The sequence below is a fragment of the Calliphora vicina genome, chromosome 5, assembly GCF_958450345.1.
Source record: "Calliphora vicina chromosome 5, idCalVici1.1, whole genome shotgun sequence".
NCBI lineage: Eukaryota > Metazoa > Arthropoda > Insecta > Diptera > Calliphoridae > Calliphora > Calliphora vicina.
Genome location: NC_088784.1, coordinates 3947812 through 3964436, shown reverse-complemented (window position 1 = coordinate 3964436; position 16625 = coordinate 3947812). Strand labels below are relative to the sequence as shown.

The 16625-nt window shown below is 26.8% G+C and overlaps 1 protein-coding gene across 1 annotated transcript in view; it reads left to right on the top strand.

Annotated features, from left to right (window-relative positions):
- Window positions 1–14423: 14423 nt before the first annotated feature.
- trpl (transient receptor potential-like) overlaps window positions 14424–16625 on the top strand; it is a 40379-nt gene continuing 38177 nt past the window's right edge. The window contains exon 1 of the mRNA XM_065510882.1: window positions 14424–14456. Within this exon, the coding sequence (XP_065366954.1) occupies window positions 14424–14456 (33 nt within the window). The remainder of the gene's footprint in view (window positions 14457–16625) is intronic.

Sequence of the window (16625 nt, the reverse complement as noted above, 5' to 3'; positions counted from 1 at the left end):
AATTCCTTGGTAATGTTTAAAGTCAAAATAAAAATTTCACAACTTTTAATATAAAAAGGCAAAAAAACTAATTTAAAACAAGATATATTTTTAAAATATTGCTAAAATTTTTTTACAATTTCATTAAAATCTTTTCAAAATTGTTTAAGTTTTAGTTAAAAAGTTGAAATTATATTTATAGGTCATGTGGATATGTGGATAAAGGTTCATGTGGATATATTTTAACATTAAATTTTTTACAATGTTTGAAGGTTTTTTTTAATTGCATTACATTATTGAATTTGTAACCTAAAAAATATAAAATGTCTGAATTAATATTAATCATACGTCAAGTTGGGCACAATTTATATTTTCACTGAAATGCTAGTAATTTATTAGCCCTCGTGTTATTGTCATTTTTGTAGTGAAATATTGGGTGTATGACTTAAAAATGAGGGATTTATAATAGATGACATGTTTTTTGAAAGCGGTTTTTATAGAGTATTATACATAGAGACGAGATACTTCGATTTTTCAAACAAAAATATAAGAAATCGTATGTCTGATATAACAACAAATAAAAGCAAAAACAACAACAGGCAACTTTGACAGTTCACCTACTTTTTAACAAAAACAAAGTACCTGTTGTTTTTGTATTGTTGTAGTAATGCAGTCACCTTTCTAAGTGTGCCCTGACATCAGACTTAGGTTTTTAACAATTTATCTCTTCTCTATGTTATTTATGGCGGTTTCTGTTTTTAGTAACTTGAATGTCATTTTGAGTACATATCTGTCATTTATACTTATTTAGTTATTGAACATTATAGTGAAAACTACATACATATGTACACTCAGTAGAAAACAAATTCTCAATTTTACAATTCTTGTAATGTCAAACAAAAGAAAATATGAAAAAAATCAAAATCAAGGTTTGATGTTATATGTAGGAGTAAATATTGAAAACTCTCCCTTGTGATTCTACCTTCTACAATTATTGTATCATTAAATTTTGTGCCAATAAAGGATCATATGCGGGATGTTTTAATTTGAACAAAAGTGAAGCTGATGCACACCAACTGCTCACAGATGCTTATGGTTAGAGTTGTCAAATATTCGACATATTCTAAAAACCGGTTTTCGAATAATCAAAACCGGTTCGAATAACCTTTTTTGTCAATTTAAGAATTGAGGTATATTAAATTATTTTTATACCTTTCGACATGAGTGGCATTTTTCATTTGCTACCCACAAAGTATATATATTCTGGATCGTTATAGACACTTCGCTGTCTAACCATGTCCGTCTGGCCGTCTGTATGTTGAAATTCCGTGACCCCCAAATAACTTTCATACATAATTCATACATCAATATATCGGGAATTCTTTCGGCTCGTTTGCTATTTAAATCGACAAAATCGGCCCATAAATGGCTGAGATATAAGGAAAAAACCAGGAAAATCCCGATTTTTGCCCTCTTTTTGATCTACATCTGGATTACTAAGTATATAATATATATAAGATGGAGCTACAATGGGTCAAAATCGGGAAAAATATTTTTTTAATTTTTTTTTCATCAAAACAATTTTTTTTTGTCATAAATTTTTTTTCCCGAAAAATTTTTTTTAAAAATTAAACAATCTTAAAATAAATTTTAAAAAATATTCGATTTTGTCGAATAATTCGAGACAAAAAAAACCCTTTTGTAAAAACCGGTTTCAAAAAAAAGGAAAATTGGAAAAAACGATTTTTCGAATAAATCGAAACCCGGTTTGACAACTCTACTTATGGTGAATGTGTTTCGTCGGTTTCAACGTGCGGGAGATGGTTTATGCGGATCAGAAGTGGTGATATTGATACGGAAGACAAAAATCGCTCAGGCCAGAAAAAAAGTTTGAAGACCAAGAATTTAAGGCATTACTCCAGGAATATTGATGTCAAGCTCAACAAGAGCTCAAGGAGCTACTCAATCAGCAATTTCAGAACTTTTGCAAGAGTTTATTAATCATCCAAAAGCAAGGAAATTGGGTATCATACGAATTGAAGCCGAGACAACTTGAGAGACCATAATTTTTGTACCGAATCATTACTTGCTATGAGAAATGGATTCATTGCAATAACCCGAATCATAAGAGATTGTACGTGAAGCCGGACAACCAGCCGAATCGGCATAAAAGCCAAATATCCATGGCGCTTAGGTAATGCTCTGTATTTGGTAAGAGCAAAAGGTTCCTATTAATTATCAGATTTCAGGTCAGACCAATACGGAGAACCTGTACTGAATGCTACTGATTAGTTCGTAGCGAGCATTGACTGAATTCTGTAATATAACCGTAATATTCCATCGTGACAATAATCAGCCTCATTTTGCAATACCTGTTAAAAAGTATTTAGAATGAAGTGGTTGCGAAGTTTTGCCTCACCAGCTTTATGGTACAGAAATTCCCCGTCCGACTACTATTTGTTTGGACCACTGCAGAACACCCTCTCTGGGATACACTTCACTTCAGAACAAAGTATCAGAAATTGGCTTGATTCATTCTTGGCCTCATAAAGATGAGCAGTTCTTTTGGTGCGAAATCCATAAGTTGCCAGAATTGGTTTCTGAAAATATGTCTGGTACCCAGTATTTATTTTCCAACAAAACGGCAATTTTTTTTTTTTAGTTTATAGTCGTAATTAGTTAATCATACCTCAAAATAGACAAAATTTATATTTTTACTTAAACTCTGGTAATCTAAAGGTAAATTTGGATAATTTCCAACATAGATGCTATAAATTTAATGCTATAAACGGTTTTAATTCATATAATTTTGGAATTTTTAAAATTGCTTAAAAATTGTTTAGGTTATAGACCAAAATAGCTGAAATGCATAATTTATATTAATCATACGTCAGGGTGGACAACATTTAAGTTTTAACTAATCTCCTAGTTCTTTATAAATGGATGTTTATAATTTTTAACTGAATTATTGTAAAAATTTTATATACTGCTATAAATAAGTTTTTTTTTAACTCCTTCGTGTTTTTGTAGTGAAATATTAAATCAATTTGTATGATTTTAAACACAGAACTTCTCTGGATTATAATATTTATAAGGTTTTAATTTGTATAGTGTTGGCACTTTTAAAATCGCTTATAAATTGTTTCAATTAATATTAATCATACGTTACGGTGGACTATATTTATGTTTTAACCAAAATTCTAGTAATTTAAAGTTCGAGTTGTATGATTTTTCATACAAAACTACACTGGATAACAAGGTTAAAAATGTTTTAATTTATTTGGTTTAGAATCACATAAAATATTTAAAAACTTTAGGCAAAAATTGCTAAAAAGTTACTACTGTTATTAATCATACGCCAAGGATGACAAAAATACTATTTTCATTGTAATTTAAAGGCATATTGAATTATTGTTAATATATAGTTAAAGTTATGACTACTAAGACTGTTATCTGCTGGTCTCTGAAAAATATAATGCTTATTAGGATTCCGTTTCCAACCCTCGTTTTTTTTTTTGGATTTTGTTTTGAATTATTTCTACGTTTGCTTCAACATGTGCTAATAAATTTTTAGAAGTTACAAGAAAAACATACAAAATTCTTCAAATGATTGATTGCCATTCAAATATTCTTATACATGTGTCTATTTTCATACTTTTTAGAGACAGGGTTTTTTATATATAGACATTTTTTTTAAACATAAATAACCCAGCAAAAGTTTTTGTGAGAGGAATTTGATGAAAAATACAATTTAATGATAAAATTTTTTTTATTTTTTTTAATAGAAAAAATGTTTTGGCAACAAAATTGGATGTGAAGAAAAACAGGTAATTAAAAAAAAACATATTTGTAATTTAAAGAAAGATCACTTTTTTTAGGAAAAAAATTATAATTTTGTGTGATAATGTCTCACTCTTTGTATATAAGTTTATATTTCGTGATATAAGTTTAAATAAAATTCTTCTAAAGCCTCATAAAGAGTTATAATTGATTTTTAAGATATTTTAAGTCAATAAAGCTATTTCTGTCTATTTGTTTGTGTGTGTAAATCACGCTCAAGGCTTAAATATTAATAGGAAATAAACTAAATTCTCATAAGTTATGTATCATTGTCCTAGGCTGTTTCTTATTAAATTTCAATTAAATCGTTTTGATAGAAAAAAAGTTATGAGCCAAAATGTGAGACAACCTCGAAATGATTTGAAGTTTTAGAATTTTCGACATTAATGAGTTAAATGCTTTGCTTGTTGTTGCAATGTTTATGTATTATGTAGATAATGTGTTTAAGCAATATTGTTGTTGTAATTTGGATTGTTGTTGTAATTATGTGTGTTTGTTTACATCAATGTTGAAATTAGTGTAATGTGTACAATTTTAGTTTTTGATGGATTTTTTTGCTGAATTTTATAGCTTTCAAATATTGTAATGAGTTCTAATCCTTTCTTTTGCATTAATCCTTAATAATTTCGTGTGGTTATTTGCCAAAATACAAAAAAAAGAAGGTGTAAAACCTGCAAACAAAACCACCAAATTGAATACACAGAAATTTATGCTTTTTCGACAAAAAAAAATAATAAAATGCGCACACTGGGGACTAACGTGTTTATTAATTTGGTCAAAATGTGGTATTCATGCTTTCACACATACATAGATACCTCAACAAACACAATGTTTGCATAAAAGCGTATGGTTTTTTTTTTAATTTTTTGTTGACAATTTCAAATTCACAAATAAATACCAGACAACGTGATGACAAAACATCAAGCCAGCAAAAACTGTAGGCTTTAAGACGGAATATTTAACGTTATTTCGATGTTTTCTAATCTAATTAAATTAGCGTAGCCAAACATTAAACTAAACATTTGCCTAGGCGAATGAAAATTTTACTAAAAAGAACAATAGCAAGAATGAATAATAATAAAAAAATAAAATAATACAATAATAACAAGAATAAACAGGCATTATGCTGGTTTTTGCGTTAGGTTGTTTTGTTAAAGCGGAAGGTATAAATTTCAGTGTCTATTAAAGGAAATACAACATTGTTAAAAAGTTGCGTCCAATGTAAAGACCGGTTGGGAACACAAAACATTTAAGGTGTTTTTGAAATAAACGCAAGTGGCGGGGCGTTAAGAAAAATATTAATAATTTCAAAGAAAAATGCTCTAAATTCGGTGGTTTAAGGCGTATAAGTAATATAGATTTAAAATAAAAAAAAATATTTAAAAAAATTTAAAAATTTAAAATAAAAATTAAGTTACAAAATTCCCCATTGAATGAAAAATTTAAAAAAAATTAAAAAATTATTAAATTAAAAAATCTATAAAATAAATTAAATTTTAATTAAAATTGCTAAAATCCTGTTGCTATTTTTAGAAAAAAAAAATTGTTTAACTAAAAATAATTTCACATTTATTTATATGGCATTATTTATTTAAATATTGTGGAAAAAAATTAAAACAAATCATTACACCTATGACAATTGTGTCTACAAAATTGCAAAAATTTTACATTTCCATATGTAAAAAAATGGCCAATGTAAGTTACTAATAGTGAATACATTGCAACAAATAAAATATGATAATAATAACAGTGATAATAACAATAATATTTAATTTAACAAAATAAAACAATTACGAATTTAAAATAAATATTTATTTCACGGTACTCAGCATTATTTAGGGAATTTATGGAAAAGTTTGTGAAGTAGGAGGGTTGCATTTAGAAGAAATAAAAAAAATTTAAATGTTGACAGCTGAAATGAAGGATTACTTAATTTGAAAATGAAATTGTTTTAGCTGGATTTTCACGTAGAGCTAAAATATAAACGCAGATAAAAAACATGGTTCGACATGGTTACGACAACAATGTTCGTTGTAACAATATATTGTTGTCGTAAACATATAATTGTTGTTTTAATTTAAACAATATTTTAGTTACTGTAACCATTAAATATGAATATGGTTCACCGAATGGTTCGGACAACTAAATAATGATATAAAAATAAATTTTAATAATAATATGATTAATTTGGATCATAATATGATTTAATTGTGTCATAAATATGATTACTTTATGTCATATTATGATTGATTTATATCATAATATGATTAATTCAGAACATGTTATGATATTTCATGATACCAATAATGATCATAATATGTTTTGGACTACAAGCATAAATCTGATCATAATATGTTGCTCTTAGTTTATGGTTAACACAACCATGTTTTTTCTCTGCGTGTAGTTGTACATATTTATCATAATCATTTCAATATTTTACAACATTTTTGTACACAATATTATGGTCACTTTAATTATTTATAAGAATATGGTAACCATAATATGGTAAAGCTAAGATTAACACGATTGTCGCAATCATTTATTATGGTAAATAAAAATATGTTTATGGCAATCATGTTCATGATCAATTATTATATCATAATATGTTGTTCTCAGAGTATGATAAACAAACTCTGCTCCAAAGTGAAGCGTATTTCTTTCCCATTTTCTGTGGCTCCCTAATAAATATTAACATACAAAATACAGACTTACTAAGATATTTATTTTATAATTCAATAAAAATAAATACTCACATATACACGTTAACATACACACTTCAAATGACATGTGTGTGACAAATGCATACATTTTAACAATCCACAAAAACTAACTAAACAGTGTAACATAAAGTATTTCATACAAACAATGAAATTTGGAAAGCAAACGTTAAGGAGAAAAAGGGAATGAACTACACAATTTTCAAATGAATTTCATAAAATTCCATTCGTGTTTCAGAATTTCGTATTAACGTGGTGGTAGAGGTACATGAATCAAAAAAATATAATCTATAAAATTTAAAAGAAAAATGGCACCAACTCTTCGCCTTCGTGAGAAGGGTATATATATAAGTTTGCCATTCCGTTTGTAATTTCCGCGATATAATTTTCCGACCCAATAAAGTATATATATTCTGGATCCTTATAGATAGCGGAGTCGATTAAGCCATGTCCGTAAGTCTGTCTGTCTGTTGAAATCAATTTTCTGAAGAACCCAGATATCTTCGGGATCCAAATCTTCAATAATTCTGTCAGACCTGCTTTCGAGAAGTTTCTTATTTAAAATCAGCAAAATCGGTCCACAATTGGCAGATATATGAGGAAAAAACCAGGACAACCTCGATTTTTGACCTATATCGGGATTATGGATATCTAATGATAGATATTTCAAAGACCTTTGCAACGACGTACAAGGTGGCGCAAAAGTAAACTTCCGATGTTTTTTGGCTGTAATTTGGCTAAAAAAATTAAAAACTTTGATTCTTCTTGTGGTAAATCAAGTCGAGAATATGATGTCATGTAAATGGCCGCCGCAACAGTTGATTGTCATTTGAGCCCTTTTTATGGCATTTTCCATCACTTTGGCCAAAACTTCCGGCGATAGGTCCTCACATTCGGATATTGTCTTTAAGAGCTGAAAGAGTCTGAGGCTTGTTGACATAAACCCGCGACTTCAAAAAGCCCCACAAAAAGAAGTCTGGAGCGGTCAAATCAGGCGATCTTGCTGGCCAGTGCAAATTGCCAAAGCGGGAGATTAGGCGCTCGGGAAATGCATCCTTCAGCATATCGGTTGTGGCACGTGCAGTGTGTGCCGTTGCACCGTCCTGTTGGAACCACATGTTTTCCAATCCCAATTCATCAAGTTGCGGCAAAAAGAACTCGTTGATCATTGCTCTGTAGCGCTCACCATTCACAGTAACCGTTTGGCCCGCGACGTCTTCGAAGAAAAAAGGTCCGATGACTCCTCCAGCGAAAACAGCACACCATGCAGTGACTTTGAGTGGGTGTAATGGCTCTTCGTGGGTTACACGTGGATTTTCAGTGCCCCAGAAGCGTAAATTTTGCTTATTTACGTACCCGCTAAGGTGAAAATGGGCCTCATCACTCATGATTATTTTTGATGAAAAAACCGACCGATTATTGGTCAAATAAATAGTCAGCAACATTCCGCGTTCTGGAGCAGTGTAGCGTAACATTGTTTATTAACGTGTATTTCGCATGTGTTTACTACACAAATGTCAAAACAGAACTGACATTAGGGGCCAATCGCAAAATTTATAGCATTTTCTGATAGGAGGATTACTTTTGCGCCACCTTGTATATAAGACCATATTAAATTAAACCTACAATGGGTCAAAATCGGAAAAAATATTTTTTAACGCGAATTTTTTTTCACAAAAAAAAAAAAATTAAAAAACTAAATTTTTTTTTTTAAATTTTAAAATAACAATTCGAAAAAAATTTTTTTCCAAAAAATGAAAAAAACTACTTTGAAAAAAATAAATTTTGTTTACCTAAAAATGTTTAAAATTTTTATTTTGAAGTATAATTTGGTGAGGGGTATATAAGATTCGGCACAGCCGAATATAGCTCTCTTGTTTTTCTTACTATTTATAATAAACTAATCTTGATTAAAGTAAAAATGCAATTGTTTTGATTTTAAACTTAGACATAAAAAAGCGAGACTGAAAGAGTTAAAATCGGCCTACAAATGGCCGACTACCTCGATTTTTTCAAATATTTTTCACACAACATTTTTTTTTTCAGCAATATTTTTTTAACAATTTTTTTTAAAACAAAAATGTTTTGTTTATTTACAAAAAAAATTTCACAAAAATATTTTTTCACCAAAAACTTTTTCACTAAGAAATTTTTTTTAACTTAATAATTTTTTTTTACCAAAAACTGTGGATTTGTGGAGTTTATATTGTAGCACTCTTTCATGTTTCAAAATAAATTTCTAATTTTCTAAATTTGTGGAATTTATATTGGGTCACACTGTAAATTCAAGTTATGTCCATAAATGTGTATATGTTTTGTATATGTATGTATTGTATTTATGTGTATATTATTTATATATGTAAATATTTATTTAACAGTAACTATATGAATGTTTATCATTTATATTGTTTTTATTATTTTTTTGCTTTAGTTGGTTTTTTTATTCTCAGCAAATAATATTTATGCATATTTATGTTTTATTTAACAATTTAATAATGGCTTAACAACATTGGCCATTTGCAATGGCAAAAACAAATGACAATTAGTGTTAGAAAAACACTAAAATTTCATAAAAATTTGATGTTGAAAATAAATTTTTCGATGAAATGTGAGCAGTCAAATGAAAATTATGAAAATAGTGAAACAAATAAATTGATTTATGAAGTGGAGGTGTGAAAACAGAGAAAGAGCAAAATCACTAATATAATAAAAGGCAAAAGGTTTAAATTAATGAAATTTAAAACTTTTCAGTATTAGGGAATTTAAATATTTAGCAAATAATTTAAAAATTTAAGTAATATTTAGAACAAATCATAGATGCAATGATTCACATGATTCTGTTTTATGACAATGTGAGCAAATTTCTTCTAATAATTCAGTTCTCAGTCTACTTAACGCATATTTCAGCAAATCAATCTTTGCTCATTTCTATTTCATTTCAAAAACATTTATAAATTTTCTTTAGCTTTTGCTTTTGCATTACCAGCAAATTATCCAAATCCATTTATTCAGACATACAATATATAAATGTATCAATAACCTTAACAATTACAAAATATAATTGAAAACAACAATAATAATAATAATAAATTGTTTATAACTCAAAATGTTTAATAATATAAATGGCAAATTAACAAATTAATGATTTAATACATGAGCTTTTCAATATGTTTACAAAAGGAAAAAAACAAAACAAACAGAAATCACAAAAGAATGAAATACAGCCACTGACAGATTGAAATGTAATTATTTCTTTTTTTGTTTTATTACAATTCAAGAAAAGAGGAAAATATTGACATTGTTACAAATTTAAATACCCTACAAAATAATAAATTGAAAGACATTTTTACAAAGTATTAAACAGGTGTCTATAATAAAACATATTTATGTCAAGCCATTAGTATTGGTGAATTGTAAAATAAATATTAATTCAATTTTTTCTCAATATTGCAACAATTTTCTCTTTGATTTTGGAATTTTGGAAATTATTTATGTGAGTACACACAACGCACTTTATTTGTGGTCGCTGAGAGAGTTTGTGTGGAGAAATTATAAATTATTGGCATAAATTTAGCATTCAAAAGCAATTTTGTTTTTTTATTTATTAAAAAAACATTTAAATAAAATGTAATACTTATGGATTTCCGCTCCGCATGTGGAGAGTTTATTTTGAAAACAAAAATAGCTCAATAAGTTTTCAAATATTAGAAATATGAAAAATTAAGTTCATTTGAAAACTTGTCCAAAAATAAAAATCTGGAGATAAACGAATTGATTGAGGGCTACAATTATGCAAATAGTTAAAAACAGTTTAATTTGCAAAATTTAAGTAACATATCAGATAACCAATCTAATCGGGCATAAAATATTTGTGTTATGATATATATTTAAATATTATTTATTGATTATATGATCATGATAAATTTATGTCTCGAAAATTTATAGCATGACAAAATGATTTTATGTCATGATATAATTATATCAAGATGAATTTATCATAAACAAGTAAAAGAGCTATATTCGGCTATGAAGAATCTTATATACCTTACTTCACCAAATTATACTTTAAAAGTAAAAATTTAAACAAAATTTTTTTAAAAAAAAAAAATAATTTTAAAAATTTTTTTTTTTTTGTGAATTTATTACAGAATTTTATGACAACAATTTTTTTTTGTAAAAAAAATTTCGGCTTAAAATTTTTTTCCCGATTTTGACCCATTGTAGGTCCGACTTATTCAGCCATTTGTGGGCCGATATACTCGATTTAGAATAGCCGGCTTTGTATTGGATATATTGATGTATGAATCATGTAATATGTAAGTCCACTCATGGTGAAGGGTGTAAAAAAAATCTATATCATGACAAAATTATGTCAATACAAATTTATGTTATGAAAAATTGATATCATGATATGGAAATTTTAATTCATAGTATATTTATAGCATGAGCAAAACATATTAATATAAATTTATGATATAATAAATATATGTTAACACATAATTATGTCAGGACAAATTTATGTTATGATAAAATTATGTCCTCATATAATGTGAGAGTGGGTCAATAAGCCCACGAGTTTTTCAATTTCCCGGCTCTTAACTGAAAGGTCAACATTACTCCTGTCAACATCCATCTGTTAGTTGACCCTTGTCAAAATGTCACAGCCATTATAGCAGACTACCTCGTGACTTGAGAAGAAATTGGAAAAGAAATTAATTTCGTCTGCTTTTTAACCATTATTTTTTGCAGAAAAAAGGCGTTATTCAAATAATAAATATTAAGCGAAATTTTAGTCATCAACTTTAATGGTTGTTTACTGAATTTTGTTGTGGAAGATGCCGAATATTCTAGACACCCAGTTGATGTATCTACACCCGAAACAACCAAAAAAAAAATACGTTATGGTCGGAGATTGAAAGTGAGAGAGATTGTGGAAGTCATAGGCATCTCACAGGGCTCAGTGGTTTAAATTTTGAAAGATTACTTGGATATGAGAAAGCTTTTCGCAAGATGGCTGCCGAATTTACTCATAATCGGGTGCACAAAATTGTACATACATGTGCAGTTTTTGTGGCAAAAATCCATGAATTAGGCTACGAAATGCTACATCTTTCATATTTTCCGGATTTAGCCTTGAGTAAATTTATTCTAACATATAAATCTATGTCATGACAAAATTTATGTTAAGACAGATTTATGTTATGATAAAATTATGTCATGCAATAAAATTATCATTATTAATTTTAGACTTGTTGGCCATAAATTTATGTTATGTCTTGCATATGTCAGTTATGTCATAACATAAACATATCAAGACAAATTTTTAAATTTATGCAATTATATCAAGATAATTGTATCATAACTAATAAAACTCAGCCATGACAAAATTATGGCAAGATAGATTTATGTTATCATAAAATTTGGTCATGTTATAAATTTATCATTATTAATTTTAGAATTGTTTGCCATAAATTTATGTTATTTCAAGCTAGTTAAACATATTAAGACAAATTTCTAGATTTTTACAATTATATCAAGATAAATAATACATAAATCTCAGTCATGACAAAATTATGTCAAGACAGATTTATGTTATGATAAAATTTGGTCATGTTATAAATTTATCATTATTAATTTTAGAATTGTTGGCCATAAGTTTGTGTTATGTCATGTATATGTCAGTTATGTCATAATATAAACATATTAAGACAAATGTCATGACAAATTTATGTTATGATAAAATTATGTCATGCAATAAATTTGTCATTATTATTTTTAGAATTGTTTGCCATAAATTTATGTTATGTCAGCTTATGTCATAATATAAACATATCAAGACAAATTTCTAGATTTATACAATTATATCAAGATAAATAATACATAAATATCAGCCATGACAAAATTATGTCAAGAATGATTTATGTTATGATAAAATTATGTCATGATATGAATTTATCATTATTAATTTTAGAATTTTTGGCCATAAATTTATGGTCTGTCATGTATCTGTCAGTTATGTCATAATATAAACATATCAAGACAAATGTCATGACAAAATTATGTCAAGACAAATGCAATAAATTTATCATTATTATTTTTAGAATTGTTGGCCATAAATTTATGTTATGTCAGCTTATGTCATAATATAAACATATCAAGAAAAAATTTCTAGATTTATACAATTATATAAAGATAAATAATACATAAATCTCAGCCATGACAAAGTTATGTCAAGATAGATTTATGTTATGATAAAATTATGTCATGATATGAATTTATCATTATTAATTTTAGAATTTTTGGCCATAAATTTATGTTAAGTCATGTATATGTCAGTTATATTTATACAATTTTATCAAGATAAATGTATCTTAACACATAAATCTAAGTCATAACAAAATTATGTCTAGACAGATTTATGTTATGATAAAATATTGTAATGATATTAATGTCATTAAAGATTTATCTTATGGTAAAGTTATGACACATTTTTTTTTATGTCATAAGATCAATTTTACCTTTTATATCCTGAAATAGCTTTTAATATATTTTCATTAAGCATTTGTTTATTTTGAATAAAATTTTATTTTTAAAACTTTTCTAAGGTCCAAATTTACAAAAAAATTGTAATCATTTCTCATTTATTTCCAAAATTATAAACAAAACATTAATTAAAGTATCTCTGTGCTGGCAAGCATCATCTTCAAACAGTTATACCCTGTTATAGGGCATTAATTCGAATTTTTAATAAATATTTCTACAAAAATAATGCCATCTCTTTTGGCCCAAATCTATAAAGAATTTATATTCAAAGTAGTTTTCAAGTGGCTTTATAAGAGAACACACTAGCAAATTTATTTAAAAAATAAAAATATAGTTTATTAACACCTTAAAAATTAAAGCGCGAAAATGCAAAGACAACAAAAATTTGCATAATATATAAAAACAAAAAAATAAAATTATAAAAACAGTAAAACACATTAAATTTTAATAATAAATTGAATTAAATTCAAATAAAAATCCTATAGAAATTTAAACTAATTATTTCCTTCCATTATCTAATAAATTTTGTTTAAATTTTTAATACATTTAACTTTATTTACAGTTGTGTACAGTTTAATTAACATTGATTTTTATATGTGAGCTGGAAAAAGAAACCAACAACTAAATAGAAATAAAATAAAATTCATTTAAAAAAACCTCAGACAGACACACACACATACGTTATAAGCAGCTTTAAGTTTAAAATAACTTTTAATCCCATCTAATACAACTGAAAAAACAATAACAAAAACAAAACAACATATATGTGTGTATATGAGTTTGAGTGTGAAGTTTAAGAGAGGAGAACAAAACAAAACAAACACATAAATAAAATAAAAATTAAGCTAAATAAATAAATAAATGAATGGAACATAAAAACAATTGCAAAAATATAAAACAAAAAATAAAAACTGTTTCTAAATTTTATTCTTTATAATTTCAAAATAAATATTGAAACTGAATTTAAGCTGCTTGGCTGTCACTTTGCAAACACCCTTAAAAAGGGGGCATGCTGAAAATAAAGAGTAATAAGGTGTCATCAAAGTTCATTGTCTTGCCAAAATTCTCTAATAAAACTTTTTATTATTTAATTTAACTGTGTGTGAGTGAACAAAACAATAACAAAACTTTGTGATTACAATTTCATTTTAAACAATAAACTTGGATTTTATTGTGTGACTTTTGTGTCTGCTCTAGAGCAAAATACAAAACTTCTACACTACTTTTTTCTAATAATAATGTTGATGTTGTTATAAGCAGAGTTTAAGTAAAAAGTAAATAAAATTGTAATACACTTTGCGGTTTTGTTGTCTAAACTACAGCTGCCAGTTACAATATCTCAGTATGGCTGCCGTGAAAAAGAACATTTTCAAAGGTGTAAGTAATATTGACAAATTTTTTTCTCAAACTCTTTTTATCTCTCTATGGTTGGCAATTGTAGAAAAGTTGTTATTATTCATTGGAGTAGTTAGTTAGTTAGTTAAAGTTTTGTAGTGAATTTTGAAAAATGTTGTAAATTTCAATTGGTTTTATTTCATATAGTTTGTTGTTTGCATTAGAAGTATGAGTTATATTTTGAGTTTAATAGTAATCATACGTCAGGGTATTTATGATTTTTATGAAATTTTATAACAATAAAAACAGAAATGAATTATTTGTTTGTTCTTTTTTGTGATCTAGAATACAATTTTAGATCAAATCAGTCATATTTTTAAAAACTTTTTTGTGTTGGAAAATAACAAAGATGCGCATGTTAAGAAAAATGCTTAAAAACTTTTTTCTATTGGAAAATAACAAAGTTTAGCTTTTTTTAAAAATTGCATGACATTTTGTAAATCATATAAAATATTAACGAATTTAAAAATTCACACAAGAATTGCGAAAAAAATTAAAGTGTTTGTTTAATAATATAATGATAAATTCTTGTCAAAATAACAAAATTTATCAATTTAAATAACCTTATTAAAATGATGATGCGATACATTTATGTTTTGAAAAATGTATATAACAGATGATTCTTGAAAACTATTGTATTAATAATTTTATGTTTAGATTTATTTATTTTATAAAACTTTTATATCATGCGAAATATACTTTATTGTCATCAATATGTGATTGGTTATGTTATGGTAGATATATGTTATAAAAGGTGTGTAAAATAAATGTTTGTTTGTTAAAATAAAGTTATACTTAAAGAGCAAAAAATATATTATGTCCAATTGCATCACTGTATTGAGAAAATTATGTCATGGAAAATTTATTTCAGAATAAATTGATATTAAAACAGATTTATGTCAAAGGAAATTTAAGTAATTTTTATGAAAACATTTCGTTATGATAACTCTATGTCATCAGACTTATTTGATAAATAACACTAGTTTACAAATCAAAAATTTTTGTTTGCTCATGGAATGAAACTTACATTTTTCAGAGGAACGCTAGTTAATTGACCATTTTTTGTTTCCCACCAATACGTCAAAATTTTGAGATATATGGGTTTTTATTTTTCAGCTGCCCTGAGTACTACTAATGCATACTGTAGTGTACCGAATTGTAGTAATTAAGTATTGACATCGTTTTTGGGTACTCAATACTCTGGCGAAGCTACTAGATTCTTTCAGAGTTTTGACAAATTCCAAAAAAAAAATTAACGGGAAAAAAATAAATACTGTTTAAAGGTACATCTTTCCTGTAGATAAACGTTAATAAATCGCTATTAAATACAAAACTCTAAAGTAAAAAATATTTTATAATGTCTTCTAGAAAGTGTAAAATAAACCCAGACCATTTTTGTTTTATTTGCGGAAAAATTATTTAGTCAAATCGAGGTTTTCCTATAACACAAACACTGCAAAATGCTTATTTACATTAAAAAATTTCGTAAAAGCTTTAGATAAGACAAAACCAGCATTTCAATATTATGCAGCGTGTTCCCGAGACTTTCTGAGGCTAAACTATAAGAAGGGTTATTTGTGGGTCCTCAAATAAGAAAAATTTTGGTTGATACCAAATTTGAGTGTCTATTAACAGATGTTGAAAATGCAGCATGGAATTATTTTAAACTTGTTGTTCAAGAATTTTTGGAGAATAAGAAAAATCTAAAATACATAGATGTTGTTGCGAATTTATTACATAATTTTGAACTGATGGATGTTAATATATCCCTCAAAATTCACTTTTTTTCCCGATAAACCTCGGACACATGAGTGACGAACATGGAGAGCGTTTTCATCAAGATTTTTCGAGAGGAATTATCAAGGTTTTTGGGATCATTTTTAATTTTTTTGTCCTAATTTAATGTACATTTTTATATGTTTCGTTTTTAATAAATATTTCAAAAGTTTGACGTCCAGGATTTTTTTAATATTTTTTCCGAAGTTTGAAGACCTAAATACACAAATCCCCATATGTTTCAATTCATGAGCAAAATTCTTGTAATTGCCATGGAAATATTGTATTATAATAAATGCATGTAATAGCTCAAATGTTGTTCTTATAGCTAGAAAAATGGATATCGTGTCAAAATTGCGTCTCTGAAGTCAGAAT